The sequence below is a fragment of the Silurus aristotelis genome, assembly GCF_946808225.1.
Source record: "Silurus aristotelis genome assembly, chromosome: 28".
Taxonomy (NCBI): Eukaryota; Metazoa; Chordata; class Actinopteri; order Siluriformes; family Siluridae; genus Silurus; species Silurus aristotelis.
Genome location: NC_139601.1, coordinates 1,615,611 through 1,638,064, shown reverse-complemented (window position 1 = coordinate 1,638,064; position 22,454 = coordinate 1,615,611). Strand labels below are relative to the sequence as shown.

The 22,454-nt window shown below is 41.6% G+C and overlaps 1 protein-coding gene and 1 long non-coding RNA gene across 2 annotated transcripts in view; both read left to right on the top strand.

Annotated features, from left to right (window-relative positions):
- The first annotated feature begins 11,737 nt into the window (after positions 1-11,737).
- sema3fb (sema domain, immunoglobulin domain (Ig), short basic domain, secreted, (semaphorin) 3Fb) overlaps positions 11,738-22,454 on the top strand; it is a 60,523-nt gene continuing 49,806 nt past the window's right edge. The window contains exon 1 of the mRNA XM_083533804.1: positions 11,738-11,741. Coding sequence (XP_083389930.1) covers positions 11,739-11,741 — 3 coding nt within the window. The 5' untranslated portion in view covers position 11,738. The remainder of the gene's footprint in view (positions 11,742-22,454) is intronic.
- The window catches only part of LOC310721846, an 11,214-nt gene continuing 2,562 nt past the window's right edge, over positions 13,803-22,454 (top strand). Inside the window, exons 1-2 of the long non-coding RNA XR_014532210.1 lie at positions 13,803-14,834; positions 18,676-19,085. This is a non-coding gene — a long non-coding RNA (uncharacterized lncRNA). The remainder of the gene's footprint in view (positions 14,835-18,675; positions 19,086-22,454) is intronic.

Below are 22,454 nucleotides of genomic sequence, written 5' to 3'. Positions count from 1 at the left end.
GTGGAGTTTGCTTGAATCGTTCGCAGAGGCTTCCGTCTTAGTGAAAGTCACTTTGCATGACCAATTTACGAGAATTTAATTTAGCACAATACGAGACCAGATCAATGTCCAGACCGGATGTCTAATACTTTTCATTCCCTCAGATTGCTAGCCAAGGAGCAGGGCATGATGTCGTCCTGGGTTTAAAGGAGCACAGAGAAGGTCAAAGGATAAAGAAAAGTGTTTGAGGGGGAGGAGATGTCTGTCCTTCACGTCTTCTGTTATACTTTTGGTCCTGGTTGATGATCCGTTTATTCACAAATGAATTCCTGCACCATCTTGACTTGTAGACTTTCACACAGATATATAGTAGGTAAGATGTAATGTTTGACAAACCCCTTCTCCACACACACACACACACACACACCCACACACACACACACACCCCGGAGCCACGGCCCCGCGATGTGTCGGCCCTGTTGTGTTAGTGGTGTGTTGTATGGAATGACAGGGTCATGAATAATGAGCTTTTACTGCTCCAGCGAGGGGAGAAAAGAGTCGCAGCTCTTCAGCTCAAGAGGCTGTAAATTACAAGCCATTAAGAGGCTTTGAAGTGAGAAAAAAGCCACGGAGGAGATTTTCGTTCCCCTGTGATGATGCGTGTGCTGTCAGTCAGGCCAGCGCTTCTGATAGATCAGATTCAGGATCTGAGGACCGTCGTGTCTGCTCTGAAGAGAGAAACTAAAAAGTCTCATTAATCTTGAGAAGGAGCCACAGGGTTCGGTGTGATCTCCAGGCTTAACTCGCATTTTAATTAAATAATTACAAGATTTCAATCAAATAAAACACTTCAGGATGTACAGGTGCTACACTATTTTACATGAAAAACTCAATATATATTTTTAAATTATTAAAATAATAAAAAAAATTGTTTTAACTATTTTGGCATTAGTTGCTCAGAGAAAGTGAAGGTTTCAATCGTTCCTTTTTTTTTTAAATTAAACTTAAACTTTGTTTTTACATTTGCATTCCTTGTGTTTTTAATTATCCTTTTAAATTATTATTATTATTATTTTATTTAAGTTTTATTTTCATGTAAAAAAAAAAATAAAAAAATCTTTTCTTTCCATAGATAAATTTTAATTCATGTTGCAAGATTTTTCTTTTAGGCATAATTTTTGAATTCATGTATTTATTTATTTATTTATTTATTTATTTATTTATTTATTTATTTATTTATTAATTTCTTCTTTACTCATGGTGTAGATTTTTATGATGTTGTATGCTTTAGAGACTGAGAGAAAAACAGGAGGTGGAGCTGGAGGTAGCAGAGCTGAAGATCTTTATTGGTAGTAACGACGATGGACGGGAAAAGAGTTTATTAGAGGGACGTATGTAGGACGTTTTAGAGACAAGGTGAGGGAGGTGAGATTGAGATGGTTTGGACATGTGCAAAGGAGGGACATGGGGTATATTAGTAGGAGAATGCTGAGGATGGAGCCACCAGGAAGGAGGAAAAGAGGAAGTCCAAGGAGGAGGTTTATGGATGTGGTGAGGGAAGACATGCAGGTAGTTGGGTTGAAAGAGGCAGAAGTAGAGGACAGGGGTGTATGGAGACATGATCTGCTGTTACGACCCTTAATGGGAGAAGATGAAGAAGAAGAAGAAGAAGAAGAAGAAGAAGAAGTGTATAGTATTAATAATAGTAATAAGTGTAACAAATGCAGTATACTATAATATTATTGTTATACTTATTGTATACTTCTCATATACACAATATGGACAAATGTATTATGACACCAGACTTTCCAGAAATATGTGATTCAACTTTAGACCACCTTCCCGTGGGCTCACCACCTGCAGGAGGGACCGTAAGGGACGGTGCTGTGAGGATTGGGCAGCAGTCGAAGGCGGGGGCCTGCTTAGACTGCTGCCCCCGCGACCCGGATTACGGATAGGTGGGAGAAAATGAATGAATGAATGAATAAACTTTAGACCATGGCTCCCAGTTTGCGAGTCTGATTTGGATCCTAAAAGAACATAAGGAGGATTATACAGTGATGGAATGAAACCAGTGCAGGTTCAGAGTGGGAGCACTGGGAACTTTTCATCACATCACTCCACTATGAGATGGTATAATTTCCCCATAACCACACGATCCTGCGTGTTTTCTAGGTTTTATTTGAGGAGATCACAGTGTGGAGCACACGCTATTGCCTGGGATGAAGATCTAATACACATAGCTATAAACAGAGGCACTGACAGAGTCGGGATCCTTTTACAGAACAGGAATGCTAGTAACGCTAATACGCCTTTATGCGTCTTGTGTTTTGTGGGTTGTCAGCTAGCACCTGACAGTGAGTGCACACGTGTGTGTGTGTGTGTGTGTGTGTGTGTGTGTGTGTGTGTGTGTGTGTGTGTGTGTGTGTGTGTGTGTGTTTAAAAACAAAGCCAAAACACATTTCCCTTTCTCAGGAGCCGCTTTATAAAAAGGCATTCTGGTTTCAGGTTTCAGCTCGTCCTAAATGCAGAGACACTCGTAGTTCTGGGTACTGGAGGACTTTTTTTCTGTGGTGCCTCACATTATGTTTCAGCTGCTAATCATTAGCCACGCTCTCACCTTGCTGGAGTGACAAGGTCGGGCTGCGTTTAGCCCCTGGGACCATTCGGTGCTACAATGCTAGTGCGTGTCAGCACATTTCTGCGTGGCGTACACGTATTATAGGGCCTGGGCAGGTGCACGCTGTAGCGGCTGGAGGTCGCTGGGGAGAATTCAAGCTGCCCCTGGGGGCTAATACACGTGCCAGAGATGACCTCAGTGCTGTAATTAAGCACTTGCTATTCGGATGTGGTGCTGCGTCTGACTGAAGATCGACGGTCAAGTTAACTGTGTGGCGTCACTCCGTCCATCACGGCAGAGTGAGAATACAAACAACCTTCATAAAACACTTAACATACATTACAATCATCCAGCCTGAGAGATCACATGACCAGAATCTATCAATATGTGTATATTTCAGACCTTTACATATACATAATATGGCTAATTGTGGACACCTGACCATCAGGTTCCTATGTGCTTTATAAACATCTCATTCCACTTTTATTCCCCATTCGCTGTTTTAAAAACCTCCACTTTTCTGGGAAGGTTTCTTCTTATTTATTTACAAGGGTGTTAGTAAAGTCAGGTACTGATGCAGGTGTGAAGGTGAGGTGAAGAAGCCTAGGGTGCAGTTGGTGTTCACATTCATCATGTTCAATAGGGTTGAATTCAGAGCTTAATAGCAGTAGATCTTCCACTCCATTGTCATTGTCATATCACATTATGATAGTTGAAGTGATTTACACTGATGGAAAATTAGCGAGCGTAAGGATTTGAGCAAGTTTGACAAATTGTGACTGCTAGATGACTGGGTCAGAGCAGCTCCAAAACTGCAGCTCTTGTGGGATGTTCCTGGTCTACAGTGGTCAGTCTTTTATCAAAAGTGCTCCAACGAAGGAACAGTGGTGAACAGGTGACAGGGTCATGGACGCAGGGGCTCAGTGATGCACGTGGGGAGTGAAGGCTGGTCCGTATGGTCCGATTCAACATACGAACTTCTGCAGCTCAGAAGATCATGATGTTGATGCTCGATGGGTCACGACTGTTTTAGCAACAAGGAAGGACCAAAACAGTATTAGGCAGGTGGTCATGATGTTATGCCTGAATGATGTATACCGTGTGTGTGTGTGTGTATATATATATATATATATAAATAAAAATGTGTGTATATGTATGTATGTGTGTTTGTATACTATATACTGTGTATACTTATATAAAAAAGTGCCTGACTGCTGCTTAATTGTTCTTTTAGATGGAACACGACTCTACGTATATAAATGATTAGCACAAGAGCTAATTTAGTACCAACACACAAACCGCTGATTGCGGTTGCCAAAATGGCCGCCTTCCAACCAGGCAACGTGCCACCGGTTTGTGATAATAAAATCTGCTTCCTGAGACAAGGATCTGTAAGAGGAGACAGGAGGAGAAGCAGAAGTAGCCTCGCTCACTAACGAAGAAAAACAAGCTCTGGCCTTTAATAATTCAGTGCACAGCAGGTGGGCGACTCAGGCAACTGGGGGACCTGTGCTGGGTGGTGGATTTTTCTTCTCTATTTTATCAGCTATTCTCTTTGCCTGCTTCCTTGAAGACAGAACAAGGAGGAAGCTGAGCCTCGTTGGGCTTCGCCCCGGCATGGTGCTCGGACCCCTGTTGGGGTTGCAGATCAAATGAGGTCGCCCTCAGAATCGGCTCGGCATGAAGTTCTTTCAAAGAGTAGGTGTTACTAGTGAAGAGTGAAGTTGGCCTACTTTGGTGAGTGTGTGTGTGTGAGTGTGTGAGAGAAGCTAGCATGGGGCGGAAGGTCAAACAGGGACTGGGGAAATATTTGCGAGCACAGAGGCAAGCCAAAGGACATAGCTCAGCATCCAGGCTGTTTATATTTGGCCGATGGAGCTGAAGCGTATATGTTTAAACACAACGATGCGCCTGTCGCTTTTAAAAGTTACAAATGGTTTCAGGCTGATGTGGACACCAGCCATATGATAAGTATGGATTAAAACACTTTTGTTGTGCCGTACAAGGAAAACCATCATCCCCGGGCCATTGTTACCACCCAGGAGGTGATTGTTTTCCTGAAACAGCATGTCCTGAGGTGTTTTATTCCTCTTTCACAACAGCAGTTCAGTTCTTTATTTAAAAAAAACATCATGTACACTATATCACCAAAAGTATTGGGACAGTGGACATTTTCAGCCATATGTGGTTCTTCACCAAACTGTTACCTTAAAGGTGAAGGCACACAATTTTACAGGATGTTTTTTCAGTGTGATAGCATGACATTTTCCCACACATAGCCCAAAGGTAGCTCCATGAAGATTTTTTTTGGGTTGGAGTGGAAGATCTCCTTCTATAGACCTTCAACCTTATACCTTTACGATTAATTTTTCATGCTGACTGCACCCCAGGCCTTTTCACCTCACATACACCACTTTACTATCGCCCTTGTGGCTGAATGAGCACAAACCTCACACTCCGAAATCTACTGGAACATCTTCCCAAAAGAGTGAATGTTATTCTAACATCAATTTGGGACTAAATACTGTATGTTCAAAAAGCACATAGGAACCTTATGATCAAGTGTCTACAAACTTATTGACTCATTATTAATGATCTACATTTGTTGTTGCAGAAGATCTTTGTAGTGAGAAGAATCACCTTCCTGTTTTCTCACCAATTTCTCTTAATGAGACAAAAAAACTATACAAAATTCTAAACTAAAATCTTTCTGATTATGAGTAAAAAAAAAAAACCCAAAAACCCCCCACTAAAACTGGAGACTTCTTATATTATATTAGAAAATTATTAATTTTCTCGTATTCCCTTATATTTTATACTTAAAGATCTGATAAGGTTGACATTTTCCTTTAAGTTTATATTCTATGTTTGTGAAAAATAATTCATTCTTGAAATTGTGAAATAATGATAAAATAAACACGTTTTTACAATCCGTAATACACTGAGTGAAGTCCCAGTGGCATGTGGTTGCCAAAGAAACGAAATTAATTACTTCATTAATTAATATTATAAAATAATTACTTACTATAATTAATATAATCCTGAAATTCACAGTACAGTCCTTATTATAATCTCCTGTAGGAATGTACTCAATCACCATGCGCTTTCTGGGTTATGACGGAACTGACGTGAGTAACAAAGCGGTTTATTTGGTGTGTGTACGAGCGGAGGAAATCCAACCGGCTTTCAGACGCAGCTGAAATGTAAAACTCGAGAGCATGACCCCGGGGCTTCCCTATTAATAGCCCTTCTTCCTCGGGGGCATCTTTAATGTAAATCCAGAGTGAATGCAGCAGCAGGGGAACAAACACACACACACACACACACACACACACACACACACACACACACACACACACACACACACACACACACACACACTCACCCCATCACTTGCTCAGTGCCTTTAAACTTCTCACAGTCTCTCATCTTTGTGTGTGTGTGTGTGTGTGTGTGTGTGTGTGTGTGTGTGTGTGTGTGTGTGTGTGTGTCCTTGTTAGTATGTTAATCACCACTGTGGCAGGTCACTCTTCTTCCCCAGCAAGAGTCAGAGGTCATCTGAAGGCATCTTGTTCTCCTCCTCTCGGTCGAGGATGCTCATGTGACCGTGTTGCTACGACCCAGACTACGCTCAGATCCACGCTGGCTTCGTTTACACGCTTTTATTCATTAACGTGTTTATTTTTGAAGCAGGTTTTCGGCTGAATCCTCATTACAATCCGTCTGTTATGAACAAAAAATTTCATGTAGATATTTTACGCCTTCGTGATCCGCATCCTTATAAACTTATAAATTGTATTGTATTGTATTATATAATATTTTATGGATGTATATTCTGGGATAAAGTTACAAATAGCGTTTAGAGGCTGACATTTATGGTTCTATAGGAATATTTTCTAAACTTTATTCAGATGGGATTCATTTCTTTAAAAAAAATATTGAGGAGAGTCAAAAAGTATAACATTTCTTGCAATTATGACAAAATCTTTTTTTTAGTAAAAGTTGCTCCATTTCTGAGGTTAAACTGAAATCTTTTCTAAATAAATGTTGTTCTCCATAAAATAATAAAACTCCCGCATAGAGACAGAATGAAGGATTTGTTTAGCAGTATTTCACTTCTACCTGGTTGAAGCTGAAACTTCCCGGTTTCCGTATCCACGGAAGTGTTGTTGCTTTTGTGTGCACCAACTCTGTCCCATATGTGGAGACACCTGTCCAATCTGTTCGTCTTTTCATCTCCTTGTTCTGCTATTAATTTTTCGGCTAGACCGTGACCGTGTTTTTACAGGTGATAAGATATTCCCACAAGACTTCAAAGTGCTCCATCTTCACCTTATCCAGTTGTAACTGACGCACCCCGGCATGATTAAAGGCCGACTGATTTGTTTTTGCGATGCTGCACAAAAAGACTGTGCGATTACATTTCAGCAGGCAGAGATGATAGCGTGGTGGATGAGGGCAAATCTTTGTCCCGGGTTCTTGTAGTACTTGGAGTGCTTTTAATTCCTCCCGAACCCAGGTCGGCCTCGTCCCACCAGGTCTTTTGTCCGCATTATCGTGTCCCACATGAGCGTGTCCAGCTCAATTAGCTGCCACGCCGAGCCTCCATCCCTCTACACGCTATGGCCGCGTCACTCTTCTCCATCATAGGGGTGTCTGGAGAAGTTGAGCTTCTTATCAGATCACTCTCGCTAAAGAGTCTGGAGGTCGGGTCTCGTCTGGAGGTCGGGTCTCGGCTTGGAAGATGAAGTGAAAATCCCAAATGTCAAACGTGATCGTTTGCTTACAATGCCATCTGTTTTACAATAATCAATAGGTGATTAGCAAAGGTAGCAATCTTTTTGCTCTTTCAACTTCCCTACCCTGTTTTCTTTAGATCTCACCCTGTGATTCGCACTTATCTCGCGTCATTGTCTTCGGGCTAATGCACAAATTCTTCGCTAGCTGTTGTGTTGTCAGGCTGTTCTCCTGCTCGGGGCTAAACTGCACCACAGAAGGCTTATGCTATCCTCGGTCTCCTGCTGTTATTGTTGCTTTCAGTAGACATGACAAAAGATGTTCTTTCATCTTCTGGAATTTGAGTCTACTAACCCCCCTGGGGCAGTTTCCTGACACGTACCTGTAGAGGGGTAATTTCCTATAACCACACCTTCACAAGCTGCTTAACAAACTCAGGCAGGTGAGCTGTTTGTCATTTAGCCTGACAAAGAGGTCATGTAATGATCCGTAACCCAGCAATCTGTAACTGTTGCAACAGAAAAAAAAACATTGAGCGACCTGTAATGTAACGGAATAGAAAATATTGACTTGTTAAACACTTTTCACAGGATATAAACACAGTGTTTTGTGTTTGTAATGTGTTATTCGTTACTTAGCATTACAGCATGACATGACATTACTCAGACTGAACAGCACTTCTGTGGCTAAAGATTAAAAGTGTTATCAGGATTCCACGCTAACCGCTAATAGACGATCTTTCACCGATGTTTTCTTAGAGTAGAATTTTGTACATTATCACAATGCTAGCTTGTCGTGAGTTCCAGAATCTTAAATGGCAGTTGAAACTCTCCATAAAAAGGACCAATCTGCCCTTGGAGATGGAGGGATCTGCCAAAAAGCACTCGAGCTCGACTTTTTTTTGGATAAAATTAGCAAGGCCGACGGGTGTCAAGGGCAGGCTAGAGTGTCTGTGGGCTGTTAATAATAATATGGTGCCAGGACGCCAGCAGTCACATTGGCACATTTCCCTGAATGCCAGCCGCAGAGTGACTGGGCTCTTGGCAGGTCTGTTGGTGTTGCGACATCTCAATGAGGTGCCGCTTTGGAGTTTCCTGATTTAAGCGGATTCAGAGCAGAATGTGAAAACTCTGTGAAAAAGAGTAACTTGGAAAGTGTTTTAGTGTGTCAGGAAGTGGTGGGTCTTCACCCGTCGCTTAAAGATAGCCAGGGACTCCACTGCTCGGTCACCTCGGTTCCAGAACAGAGAAGTGCCTCGTGGCAGTGGCGGGTCGTGCATTTGGTACCTGGACCTTCAGTGTACACTTACCAGACTAAAGGTCCTGACTTAATCCACCTCTTTAATACCACCACTATCACGGCCCAATTATAGAAACCATCAATACGATACAAAAACACAATATAACAACACGTGGCATTACAGTGAGAGAGGCATTTCACATTATTGATGGACTAAATGAGAAGATGTGTTGAGTGTCACCAGCAAAACGCATTGTTCCCAATGTGGTCACCTCCCAGTTCCTATAGGGTTTTTTCAACTCCATGGGTGAACCTGAATTTTTCAGGATGTGCAAAGCTGATCATTTATTCTGCTCATGCTACATCATACAGTAGATCAGTCTAGTATACAGGTGTAACAGTACAAAATCCACGGATCCTCTGTTTTTAAGTCGGGGTTCGGTACAATTTCGGAACAGTTGGGGGGAAAATGCAAAACATAAAATTGCTTGTTGTTTATTATTAAAACAGTTTATTAACATTTGTGAGCATCAACACTTTATATTTTTAAAACAATTTTAAATAAAATGCCTGGTTAAATAATATAAAAAAAATATATTTTATTATATTTTATCATATTTAAAATAAATTTTATAAAAAATCGAAAATCTAATTAATTCAATACACGTTTTATTATATTGATTACATTTAATAATTAATTAAATCAGCACAAATTAAATACATGGAAAAATTTAATAGTTTATTTGTTAGACTTCATTTGGGTAATACAGATGGGTATATAAGTGTGTGTGTGTGTGTGTGTGTGTGTGTGTGTGTGTGTGTGTGTGTGTGTGTGTTTGTGTGTGTGTGTTTTACATTTAATATTTAATTTACCAAAGATATGATCTACTTATTTCGGTATACTTTCACAAATGATCCTTCCACCCTTCATTCATTCATTCATTCATTCACTCCCTCGATATGTGGAATTGTCAGGATTTTCTCCTTTTGATAGAAATTCGTGAAGCTGGACATAAAACGCTAAAAAATCCATATCACTAGACTGTCGTAAAATCGGAACTTTGCGCATGCGCAAAACAAAATATGAGTTTTATAATGCAATACAAATCGTATTTCCTGTACGGAGCGAGTATCCACGGTGCCACTGCGCTAACTCTACTTTCTTTTTTATACCATTGCCATTTTGTGTATGTTTTCAAAGTCAAAGACTAAAAAAACCTGTCTGCCACTTAATACGTTTCCATGGAAACTTGGATTTTAACTATGTAAAAATTATTGCCTCCCGTACCAGCAAATTTCTGTAGAAATCCGTGTATCGTAACACCCCTAGTCTAAAATACTCTGAGGAAAGCACCATCCATCCTGTTTTACATATATTAGCACGTGATTTCGTACAGTGGTTGGTCAGTTTGGCCCTCTTGGGTCTCAGCTTTGGTGTTGCAACCACAGGATATCAGCAATTCAGACTCTCAACCCTTTAGGATTTATCTTGTTATACATTATGCGCTGCAGAAATACGATCTGATGTATCGTGATCATGCGAGAGTTTTGTCACATCAGCCAACCGTTAGCTACTAACAGCTACAACTCTGCCCTGAAGCCTCATGAGACAGTCTTCCTCCTGATGCTCCACCATGCCTCAGGGATGTTATAATGGTCAGTGAGTGTTTGGATTCTAGGAAGGTGTATTGGATTGGGGTTGGAGGTGGGGTACACGGGGTAAATTAGGGTAAATGGGGGTAGATGAATAGCTCTCCTGGAGCAGTGATTGTGTTGGCTCTGGTGTCTTGTGCTACAATAACACGAAAACATTCAAAGCCTGTTTGATGATCCGGTTAAATGTACGCTGATCTGTATAATTAGCGGGCAAAAAAAAACATCCCCCGTATCTGTAACACGCGGACGTGATTTGATGTTCACGAGGAAACTATTTTATAATTACGGAGGGCGAACACGACTTTTGTGAGAGGCGCGTGACTGATTCGCTCGCTTTTCAATATTCATCTGTAAGACCCCAGGGTTGAAATGCCAAAACAAACAAATGGGAGGCAAGAAGAATGAAAAGAATGGAAAGAAGGAATCACATCGTATTGTTTTCTGGCAGTGTGTGTGAGTGTGTGTGTGAGTGTGTGTGTGTGTGTGTGTGTGTGTGTGTGTGTGTGTGTTTGTGTGTGTGTGAGGGGTGGGGTGTTTATATATTGTGGTGTCTCTTTTGCAGGTTTATTGGCTACAGCTACTTTGTACCTTTAATCGGTGTGAGTTTAAGTCTCTTGTCTTTAAAACAACAGGCTCCTGGTGTATCGGCTTCATAGTGTAAAGACCTCTGAACCTTTAAGTCTTCAAAGAAAAAAGAGTTTCACTTTCATTTACAGAATGAAGCAAGAGTCATCCAGTGCAACTTTTAGATTTTTTTGACAGAAAAAAGGGGTTATATGTATGTTTATGTAGGTGTCAGGGAGCCAGCAGTCATGCCTCACGCTAATGCTCACACTCTCACTCAGCCTCTCCCTCCTACTAATCACCTGCACCTGTCCTCTATTTACATGTCCCCTTTATAAGGTCCCTATTCCCCTTTACTCACTGTCCGATCTACAGGTTACTCCATAGATCATTACGGTCTCCATACTGCTCTGTGTGTTTCCATGCTTCTGGCTCCCCTTCGCTGGAAGCACTCAGTTAAGTGTACCTTTTGCTAATAAAGAACACTGTGTATTACTGCCGGTTTCTGACTCTTGTTCTATCCGTGACAGTAGGGATTCTAAGATTTACCGATTCTCTTCAGGGCATCAGCATAAAAGTTAACGACGTGATGCATCAATTTAAAAAGTGTGCATCAGACACAGGTTGGCGTTTGTATCGCTATGCATCGTTGTTAGCATATTTTCATCTGTAAATACAGAGTTATTTATATGTAGCGAGTGAACTTTGAGGTTTGGAATGATGTACTGCAACTACAGATAAGATCTGGAGATAATAGTTTGAGAACAGTTGCGATGTGGAATCTCCGGAGCTCCTTGTTGGTGTTCTAGTTGCATAAACCGATCAGCAGAACAAAGCCAAGAGCCGACAAGCGCATGTGGGGTAGAAACAGTGACACTTGCATATAACACAATGTTTGGATTTGAGTTTGTGTAACAGATACGGCTGGTGTGTGATCAGAGCCATGGGACACGCAAGGTCAGGAATCTCCTGCAGCGACGCGATCTCTGCCAATAAAGCTAAAAGTGGCGCTAATTTAAAGCGTTCTTCCTATCTGATACGTCATCGCTGCTTCTCCTGCTGCTCGTGGAGAAGATGATGAGGTGCCAGGTGATGTGGGATGACATGTGAAATTTGCTCCTGACAAGCCGCAGCTGATTTATTTTGCTTTGCGACGCAAGTCTGGACTTGGCTTCAGATGAATGAAGAGTCTCTGAGATAAACGACTGATCTGGAATCAGCTCATGTTGGAGTGAAGCATGTGAGGCCACGCCTCTGAAATTGACAAGCATGCAGGCCACAACTTCTTCAGCAGGATTGACTGTTACAAAGACCACACCTCTGTCACTGGAACTGATAGATACGAAGGCCATTACTTTTTCACTGGACTGGGAATAAGATGGTGAATCCATGCGCCCTGTACTGGGAATGAGATAGAAAGCGATGTCTCCTGGATTGGGAATGAGATGGTCATCCATGCCTCCTGGACTAGGAATGAGATGGTGAAGCTACGCCTCCTGGACTAGGAATAGGATGGTTAAGCCATGCCTCCTGGATTAAGAATGAGACGGTAAAGCTACGCCTCCTGGACTAGGAATGAAATGGTGAAGATACGCCTCCTGGACTAGGAATGAGACGGTGAAGCTATGCCTCCTGGAATGGGAATAAGATTGTGAAGCTACAACTTCTGGACTAGAAATAAAATGGTGAGCTATGTCTCCTGGACTAGGAATGAGATGGTGAATTTCTTGAATTAGATTAAGACGATGACTCCATGTCTTCGTGGCTGGACCTGAGATGCTAAGGCCACACCTCCTTGACTGGACCTGAGATGCTAAGGCCACACCTCCTTGACTGGAACTGAGATGCTGAGGCCACACCTCCTTGACTGGACCTGAGATGCTGAGGCCACACCTAATTAGCTGACATGTCTAATTCAGAGGCCACACCTCCTTTACTGTGACTGACAGACACAGAGACCACACCCCCCTCTGTCCCACACCACAGCATTCCTTCCTTGAGGTATTGGAGATGTTTCTGCTTGCTGGCTGATTGATGTTTGGTGACGGCTCATTTAATGAAAGCTGTTGGATGTTAAATGTTAATCATCACCCCCACACACATACACACACATGCACACATACACACTGCCACGGGTGCACACGCATGCGGGACGCCTGAGCACACTCCTCAGATTTTCAGCTCAAAGACGAGGGTTTCTGTCTCAGCTTCGAGAGTGGAAAAGAAACCGAACTCTCGTCATGGAGCGCTGGAGGTATTGGAAACCCACAAGCCTGGGCAATACACTGTCAATCTCTCTCTCTTAACCTCCACAACACACACACACACACACACACACACACACACACACACACACACACACACACACACACACACACACTCACTCCTTCCTTACCAACAGCATTCCTTAATATTCAGATCAGGAATTCCACTGAACACCCTGCGGGACTTCAGCGTGCCATGATGGACTTCATGACTACATGAAGTGTGTGTGGATTCAGATAATGCACACACACGCCATTGGTTACACTCTTGTGTTCTATTTTCTGTGCCTTGGTATGCTGTGTGTGTGTGTGTGTGTGTGTGTGTGTGTGTGTGTGTGTGTGTGTGTGTGTGTGTGTGTGTCTGCGTGCGTGTGTGTGTGTGAGAGAGAGTGAGTGCAGGTTCCAATCTTGAGAGTGGTCTTTAAGAAGATCCTCAGAACCTCAGAACCATACTGGTCCCGTTCATTGTGCTGGTCTGAGTGTTTTCCTTGTGAAGGAGGCGTGGCTTCTGTTTATTCCCATGTTTGAGTTTGTGATAATGGTGATAATGGTCACCGTGGAGACCCGGGCATCAGGAGAGAGTGAGTCACGGTTTGGAGGGAAAAGGTGGGTTCAGGAAGTGATTCCGTAACTCTGTGTCTTTCCTGGGAAAGTGGTGAATACGTTTCCCGGATGTAGCTGAGTGGAGCTGAGAATAAGCATTCGTTTTGAGAACAAACGTCATTAGACGCCACACCCTGGTGCTGCGTCTAATGAACCACCGGCGCTCACGAGGGGACTCGGGATATACACTGAGGGGGTTTTCTAGCAGTTTTTTTGGTCTTTTTTGGTCCTAATCACATGACCTCATTAATAAAAAAAAGAAAAGAGATTGGTAAAGGAATGGAAGCGATGGGGGAAGTAAAAGCTCAAAGGCTAAGATGTTGGCCTTCTGCTCAGAAGGTTGCATGTTAAAATCCCACCACTACCAAGCTGCCAATGTTGGGCCCTTGAGCAAGGCCCCTAACTCTCAATTGTAATAATGCCTGTAATAATGCCTAATGCCTTTGATTTAAGTCCTGAAACAGTCACATGCCACTTGTTGAATCACAAGCAATAACCATTACACAACTATTCCACAATCACTCCCTAACCGTTACACAACCATTACACAATCATTACCTAACAATTACACAACTATTCCACAGGCATTCTCTTACATTTACACAACCAACCATTCCACCTCCTTTATACCACCAATACACAAACTTTACACAACTATTCCATAACCATTGTGCAACTTTTACACAACCACTGAACCAGTGTTTTTTCACCTGTCTTATGAACCAGATAAACACACACCTGTGTGTATTTGTTTTTCTTTGGACACAGCACCGTCCATGTGGAGACTGAGAGAAAAAGTAGTAAGAAGAGGATGAGAAGAAAAAATGGAGCTCAGATTTCATCCATCATGATGTCTGCACGGGGTTGGGAAGTTCCCGATCAGAACAGACCCGTGCCTGAGAACTTCGGTTCCGATAATACAGCACATGACTCGTTTATTTTCTCTGAAAACACCACAGAACGAGTGCAGAACTCAGAACCCCATCCCTCCACCCCTCCCTCTCTCTCTCTCTCTCTCTCTCTCTCTCTCTCTCTCTCTCTCTCTTTCCTCTGCAGCACGAGTTCCTGAGACGGCTGAGAGATTTATAAGGAGTATAGTGATGGATCCTGTGCTACATCAGGACGCCGAATTCTGGATTCTGATTGGCTGCCAGGACATGCAGGAACACAGTGTGAGTGATTTCTGAAATCAGGAAAGTTTTTGCTTTTTCACATATAAGAGTGAAAAGTGAAGTGTGTCTCCACTGTGTGTGTAATTATCCAGATTATTTTCAGATCATGACAAAAAAAAATCTAACACAATACAACTGAGTTTTAAACATAAAACCACTCTATTTTAATTGTGTGTGTGTGTGTGTGTGTGTGTGTGTGTGTGTGTGTGTGTGTGTGTGTGTGTGTGTGTGTGTGTGTGTGTGATTTGAATACGGTTCAGTTTCCATCACTGGCACACACACACAAATGAGGGTTGGATGAAGCAAGCAAGGAAGTGGTGTGTATTCATGCAGCAGGAAGGGACAAAGGGCACTAACTGGTGTTCCACAGAAGATACACACACACACACACATACACACACACACACACACACACACACACACACATACACACACACATTGCATAAAACTTTCTACACACAATATAATATTCAAAAGACACACACACACACACACACACACACACACACACATAGACAATCCAATGCAATTGACAGGATTACTAGTGGGATACACACACCAACCCTCTGACATGGTCCACAGGAGGTTGGATGGGGCCAACACACACACACACACACACACACACACACACACACAGAGGAAAATTATTTCACTTCCTCAGGGTGATGACATCAGCGGGTGTGGTGGGAGGAGTCACTTTTTACAAGTTCATGCTTTTAGATGCCAGAAAGAACAAGAGTTTGGAAACAGTTCACAATGAAGATCTCACACAGCTCTCAATCAGATCTCAATCAGATCTCAATCAGATCTCAATCAGATCTCAATCAGATCTTGGCTTTACTAACGCTCTTGTAGTTAAATGAATTTCCACTGTTTTCCAAAGGCACACTCCAAAGTCTAGAAGAACATCTTCCTAGAATAGTGGAGCTTATTATAAGAGAAAATGGGGAGTAAATGTGAGATGTCGATGTCAATGTGATGTGAGATGATGAGATTTGGGATCTGAGCAGCATGTGGAGAACCACAGCAAAGTCAATCGACTCATCGTCTTCAGGCTACTGAACATTTTTTATTGTCCACCTGATTCTAAAAATAATTGAAGAAGTGAAAGCTCCTCGTGTTCTTCACACTACTCATGCTCCTCGCACTCCTCATGCTCCTCATCACACTCCTCACACTCTCTAATGCTTTTCATGCTCCTTACTTTCCTCATTCTCCTCACACTCCTCATGCTATTCATGTTCTTCATGCTCCTCACACTCCTCAAGCTCCTGACACTCTTCATGCTCCTCACACTCTCCACACTCTTCATAATCCTCACGCTACTTACTGCAGTAAGGTTTAGGATTAGGTTTTTTGTCCCTGAGGAGAACACTGGAGACTGTGTGTGCGTGTGTGTGTGTGTGTGTGCGTGTGCGTGTGCGTGTGGATAAAGTGAGTTGTTGAGGTAAAAAAGCAGGAAGTTTTCTCATATATATGCTAATGAGTTGCAGGAGTGCTCTTCTCTCACTAGTTTGGAGGCTTTACAGCGTCGTGTCGTACTGAAGCTCTGAGATACGACACGCTTCAGCATTCAACTCAGCGCGGCTATCAGTGTGGCCTAGCGACGTGTGTGTGTGTGTGTGTGTGTGTGTGAGGAGATAACTCTGCACACATTATAAATCAGTAATACAGTAAAGGGCATTTTTGTAGCTGTGCTAGCGTATGATTAGCATGGAATTAAAAGTTAAGTTAAGCATCATGTGCTAAACCTGACTCATTTTATATATATATATATATATTAGGGCTGTCAGTAGATTAAAATATTGAATTGCGATTAATCACATGATTGTCATTAGTTAACTCGTAATTAATCGCAACTTAATCACACATTTGTATTTGTTCTAAATGTACCTTAAATTAAATGCGAAATGTATGTTTATTATTAGTGAATCCAAACTCAACATAGAGCATGAAGACAAAATATTCTCGTAAACGTTTTAAAGTAATTATTGGGGTTTTCAAATCATCAGGACACCAAACGGAAATGTTGCTATGTTTCCACACAGACGGTTTTAATTGCCGGATATGGAGCTGGAATCCAGATCTGATCATCGCCGTGTTCAGCTGTTAAACTACATGTAATCGCCTCACAGGTGGTTTTCAGGGTTAAAGTGGTTTATTCTTCAACAGAGAATTGGACAATTGATGTCTTAGAGAGTGCTTTGTCTCTGGTCGCCATGACAGTAGCTCACATCTGACCTTCAGAAGTATGGAGTGGGTGATGGTGGTCAGGGTTTGGAGAAGTGAATGCTGTTGAATGGCACTGAGATCTTTCTGGCTGACTGATTCACCTTCTCAGAGGGAAGTCCCTGCGGAAACATCGCTCTGGGGTTTAGGGGGGGGTGTGTATTTACAAGCAGCAGTACCTCTCAGGCGGCTCAGGTAGCTGTAAGTTAGCGCAGAACAAATAGAGGGCCATTCAGCCAGGAGCAGGCGGGTGACGAGACTCCGAGACCTCGATGACTTGTGGAAAAGAGCAGCAGAGTTCCTCAGAGAGTTCCTGAGAGGGAAAAGCATAAAGAGCAACTCAGTAGCTGTCGAGGGAACAATTGCCGACGGTTCGAGTGTCGCTGAGAGAAACAGGGAGGTCATGTGAGACGAGGGAGCGAGAGCGAGGGAGAAATAATACGAAAAATCCCATCAGGCGCCACTATGACTGCACCTACTCACTTAACAATGACACCCAAGCAACCAAAGGTGTTTCTCACACACACACACACACACACACACACACACACACACACACACACACACACACACACACACACACACACACACACATCTCGTAATAATGCATGCGTCTGTCCACTAAATTATACAATTATACTCTCTCTCTTTCACACACACACACACACACACACACACACACACACACACACACACACACACACACACACACACACACACACTTCTTCATATTGGCACCATCACACAGATCACAGATTTATTCTCAAAAAACCTACTCTGTTTCAAAATCATTACAGGAGTCCAACTTGAATGATAATATTTTATTCTTTTTTAAATATGGCACACACACACACACACACACACACACACACACACACTGGCATAAAATCTACAATCAGGTCTGATGTGTGTGTGTGTGTGTGTGTGTGTGTGTGTGTGTGTGTGTGTGTGTGTGTGTGTGTGTATGTTATTATTTACTGAGTAATAATAAATTATTTACAGATTATTGACTCCTGATTTACAGATGAAGTTCAGACTCTTAATAGTCACAAAAGTCCCTTTAAAAACAAGTTGTTATTTTCTGCAGGATGTTTTTTTTTGGGCCATTTTGTCTGTATATTTCTTTATATTGTATAGAAGATTATTTATTGCTTGATTTATTTATTCACTTACTTTCTGTATTTTATATATTTGATCTTTTTTGCACTATTTTTTTTCTTTAAGTGAAATATATTTTCCGAACTCAGTCATAATCTCAGGCCGTCACTAAAAGTATTTACATGTGATTCAATTCCTTTTTTCCAATAAAATACTTTGATTTGAGCTTCGATATGATGATCGCAATGATGAGGATTGATGATGATGATGATGATGTTGATATGATGGGCTGCATGTTTTTCTATGGTTAAAATGTCCTCTAATATTCATTTCCTAGTAATAATAAGAGATTAACAATTTAGCTGTTGTTTAATTTTATTGCATTTGTTCTTTATTGTGTTCACTGTAATTAACGTTATTATATAATAGAAATAATCGTGTGTGTGTGTGTGTGTGTGTGTGTGTGTGTGTTTGGGCTCTGTTGTCACTCCCCGCCCTCCCACCTGCACTCCAGCATGGATGGGCGTGTCGTACGCAAGAAACCACGCCCAACAGGCGTGTCGTATGCAAATCCAGGAACGGCATCCACCTGCCGAGGCGCTTCGTGCAGCAGTCCGAGTCAGAGCGAGACTCCTGCTGGAGCTCCACTGCACTTTCTCCTCCTCCTCCTTCTTCTTCTCCTCCTCCTCCTGAATCAGCCCTGGATCTGGATCAACCTGCTTTTCTTTTCACTTGAGTGTTAACAACATCAGGACTAGAAACGCTTACACACACACACACACACACACACACACACCGCGCTGTGGATTTGTGCGTCCGGATAAGCGTGGGCTTGTTTTTGGTTTGTTTTGATCCTCACTGCTTTTGGTGGGTGTCTTTTTTTTTTATCTTTTTGGAGTGAGAATTTGCTCTTCAGACCTCCAGGTAAGATCTCAGCAGTTTGTGGAGCTCTCAGCGCGTTCTCTCCGGATCTCTAAACTCTTTTTCAATGGGTGAAAGAAAGTGAGCTGGAAGTTTCTAACAGGGCAGATTGTGCAAAATTACTGAAATAAGGTTTATTTAGAGAGAAGCTTTGCTCTGTAACTGGAGAACATCATGCACTTCAACAGGACCCCGAATAACGTGCAGCTCCGTGCGCGCGAGCTCCGTGCGTAAAGCGGCTCCACGTCTCCTGGAGAAGGTTCAGACTTTATTCTGGAGCTGGTCTCCAAATTCATTAAGATCTGATAAGGCAGACCATGCAACTTCTCTTCTCTTTTTATTTATTTATTTATATATTTATTTATTGATATGGTTTATATGCTCTAGAATTCTTAAGATCTCATCATTTGCGCGCGCGATTCCAGGAACCAGGATCTAAAAAGACTCCCAGTCTTCTGTACAGTCTTCTGTAATTTTATTTATTTGTTTGTTTGTTTTATTTATGTTGCAAAAATAGAATACAATTCCAGATTATAATATAATAATAATAATAATAATATAATCCAAATAATCATTTATCCTTTAATCTGACTGCAGTTTAAATTGTTAATAAATAACTAATAATTAATATACATTGACCATGTAATAGTTTTATTATTATTATTATTATTATTATTATTATTATTATTATTATTATTATTATTGTACATCAACTGGCAAATAAATTCAGTTTGTTAAAAAAACAAATACTTTTTTTTATTGTGTATTTGTTTTTTTATTAACAGCATTAACTGTCGACATTCACTTGCCAGCTGAACGTCAATTAAAAAAACGATGAGTTAATAATAATGATAATAATAAAAATAATGATAATGATATTTATTAAAAGCATAATCCTAGAGCTCCAGACTTTTTTGCTGGTCCCTGAACCCGTCTGTGAAACCTGGCCATAATCGACATCCATTTACGAGAGATCAAATAAATTCCCCCAACAAACCTTAGTGTTCAAATAAATCTGTGTGGATCGTTTCAGGATGTCGTATGGGTTTTTGGTGTACATGGCAACCTGCTGACAGTGTATTTAGTGCATGCAGATGTAAGTGCTGGTGTGTAATTCAGTTTAAATCCTGACACTCAGTCGAGTGTGTGAGCTTTATTGTTCTCATTGTGGACCATCACAGCCATCTTTAAAGCCGCGTTTACATTTGGAGCTTCAAAGCTCAGTGTGTAACGTGCTATAGCTGTGTGTAACACTGTAAAAACATTCGCAATCGTCTGTTAAGGTCTATAACACTTTATAAACATCTGTAACACTATGTAAAGGTCTGTATTTGGCTGCTACTCTCTATAGAAGCTGTAATAGAGAGACTTTTACTCGTCACATATCCTTTTACAGCCCTCTGAAATTCTTCTTCATATATCCCAGGTTGTTGGGAAGCTGTGGTCAGAACACAGGGCCAGCCAAGAGGGTCAAGGGCCTTGCTCAAGGGCCCAACAGTGGCAGCTTAAACTAATGACTTTCTGATCAGTATCACATAGTATCCTCATAGTTTTCCCTCAGATCTCCCATAGTTTTCCCTCAGCTCTGCCATAGTTTTCCCTAAGCTTTCCCATAGTTTTCCCTCAGCTCTCCCATAGTTTTCTCTCAGCTCTCCCATAGTTTTCCCTCAGATCTTCCATAGTTTTCCCTCAGATCTCCCATAGTTTTCTCTCAGATCTCCCATAACTTCCCCTCAGCTCTCCCATAGTTTTCCCTCAGATCGTCCATAGTTTTCCCTCAGATCTCCCATAACTTCCCCTCAGCTCTCTCATAGTTTTCCCTCAGCTCTCCCATAGCTTCCCCATAACTGCTCCACAGTGTCCTCACAGCTTCCCCATAGCCACCCAATACTTGCCCCATAACTGCTCCACATTTACCCCATAGCTTCCCTATAACCTCTCTATAACCTCTCTATAACTGCCCCATATCGTCTCTATAACCTCTCTATAACTGCCCCATATCTTCTCTATAACCTCTCTATAACTGCCCCATATCTTCTCTATAACCTCTCTATAACTGCCCTATATCTTCTCTATAACCTCTCTATAACTGCCCCATATCTTCTCTATAACCTCTCTATAACTGCCCCATATCTTCTCTATAACCTCTCTATAACTGCCCCATATTTTCTCTTTAACTTCTCTATAACTGCCCCATATCTTCTCTATAACTTCTCTATAACTGCCCCATATCTTCTCTATAACTTCTCTATAACTGCCCCCATATCTTCTCGATAACTTCTCCATAACTGCCCCATATCTTCTCTATAACCTCTCTATAACTGCCCATATCTTCTCTATAACCTCTCTATAACTGCCCTATATCTTCTCTATAACCTCTCTATAACTGCCCCATATCTTCTCTATAACCTCTCTATAACTGCCCCATATCTTCTCTATAACCTCTCTATAACTGCCCCATATCTTTCTCTTTAACTTCTCTATAACTGCCCCATATCTTCTCTATAACTTCTCTATAACTGCCCCATATCTTCTCTATAACTTCTCTATAACTGCCCCATATCTTCTCTATAACTTCTCCATAACTGCCCCATATCTTCTCTATAACCTCTCTATAAACTGCCCCATATCTTCTCTATAACCTCTCTATAACTGCCCCATATTTTCTCTTTAACTTCTCTATAACTGCCCCATATCTTCTCTATAACTTCTCTATAACTGCCCATATCTTCTCTAAACCCTCTCTATAACTGCCCCATATCTTCTCTATAACCCTCTCTATAACTGCCCCCATATCTTCTCTATAACCTCCCAATAACTGCACCATATCTTCTCTAAACCCTCTCTATAACTGCCCCATATCTTCTCTATAACTTCTCTATAACTGCCCCATATCTTCTCTATAACTTCTCTATAACTGCCCCATATCTTCTCTATAACTTCTCTATAACTGCACCATAGCCGCCCAAATCCCTCCAAATCCATTTCTTTCACTATATAAATCTTTTGAAGTCTATTAAAGTCTGTACCACACTATAACTGTCTGCGACAGCTTATAAAAGTGGGTTATAGTCTGTAGCTGCCTATATATATCAGTCTATGGCTTAATGGGTCCGAGTCTAAACGCTTCTGTAATGCTCTATAGCAAACAATGACTGCCTATGACAACTTATAACCATCTGTACCAGTTTAAAGCTGTGCGTGTGACACTAACACTACATAGCAGTTTATTATTACACCTGTACGTCTCAGGAACGCTCTAAAACACACTATAACACAGTGTATAGCGCTATTGCGTAGAGCTGCCTTACAGACTATAACAGGCTCGAGGAGTCTATAACTGTCCGTAGGAAACAATATCACTGTCTATAA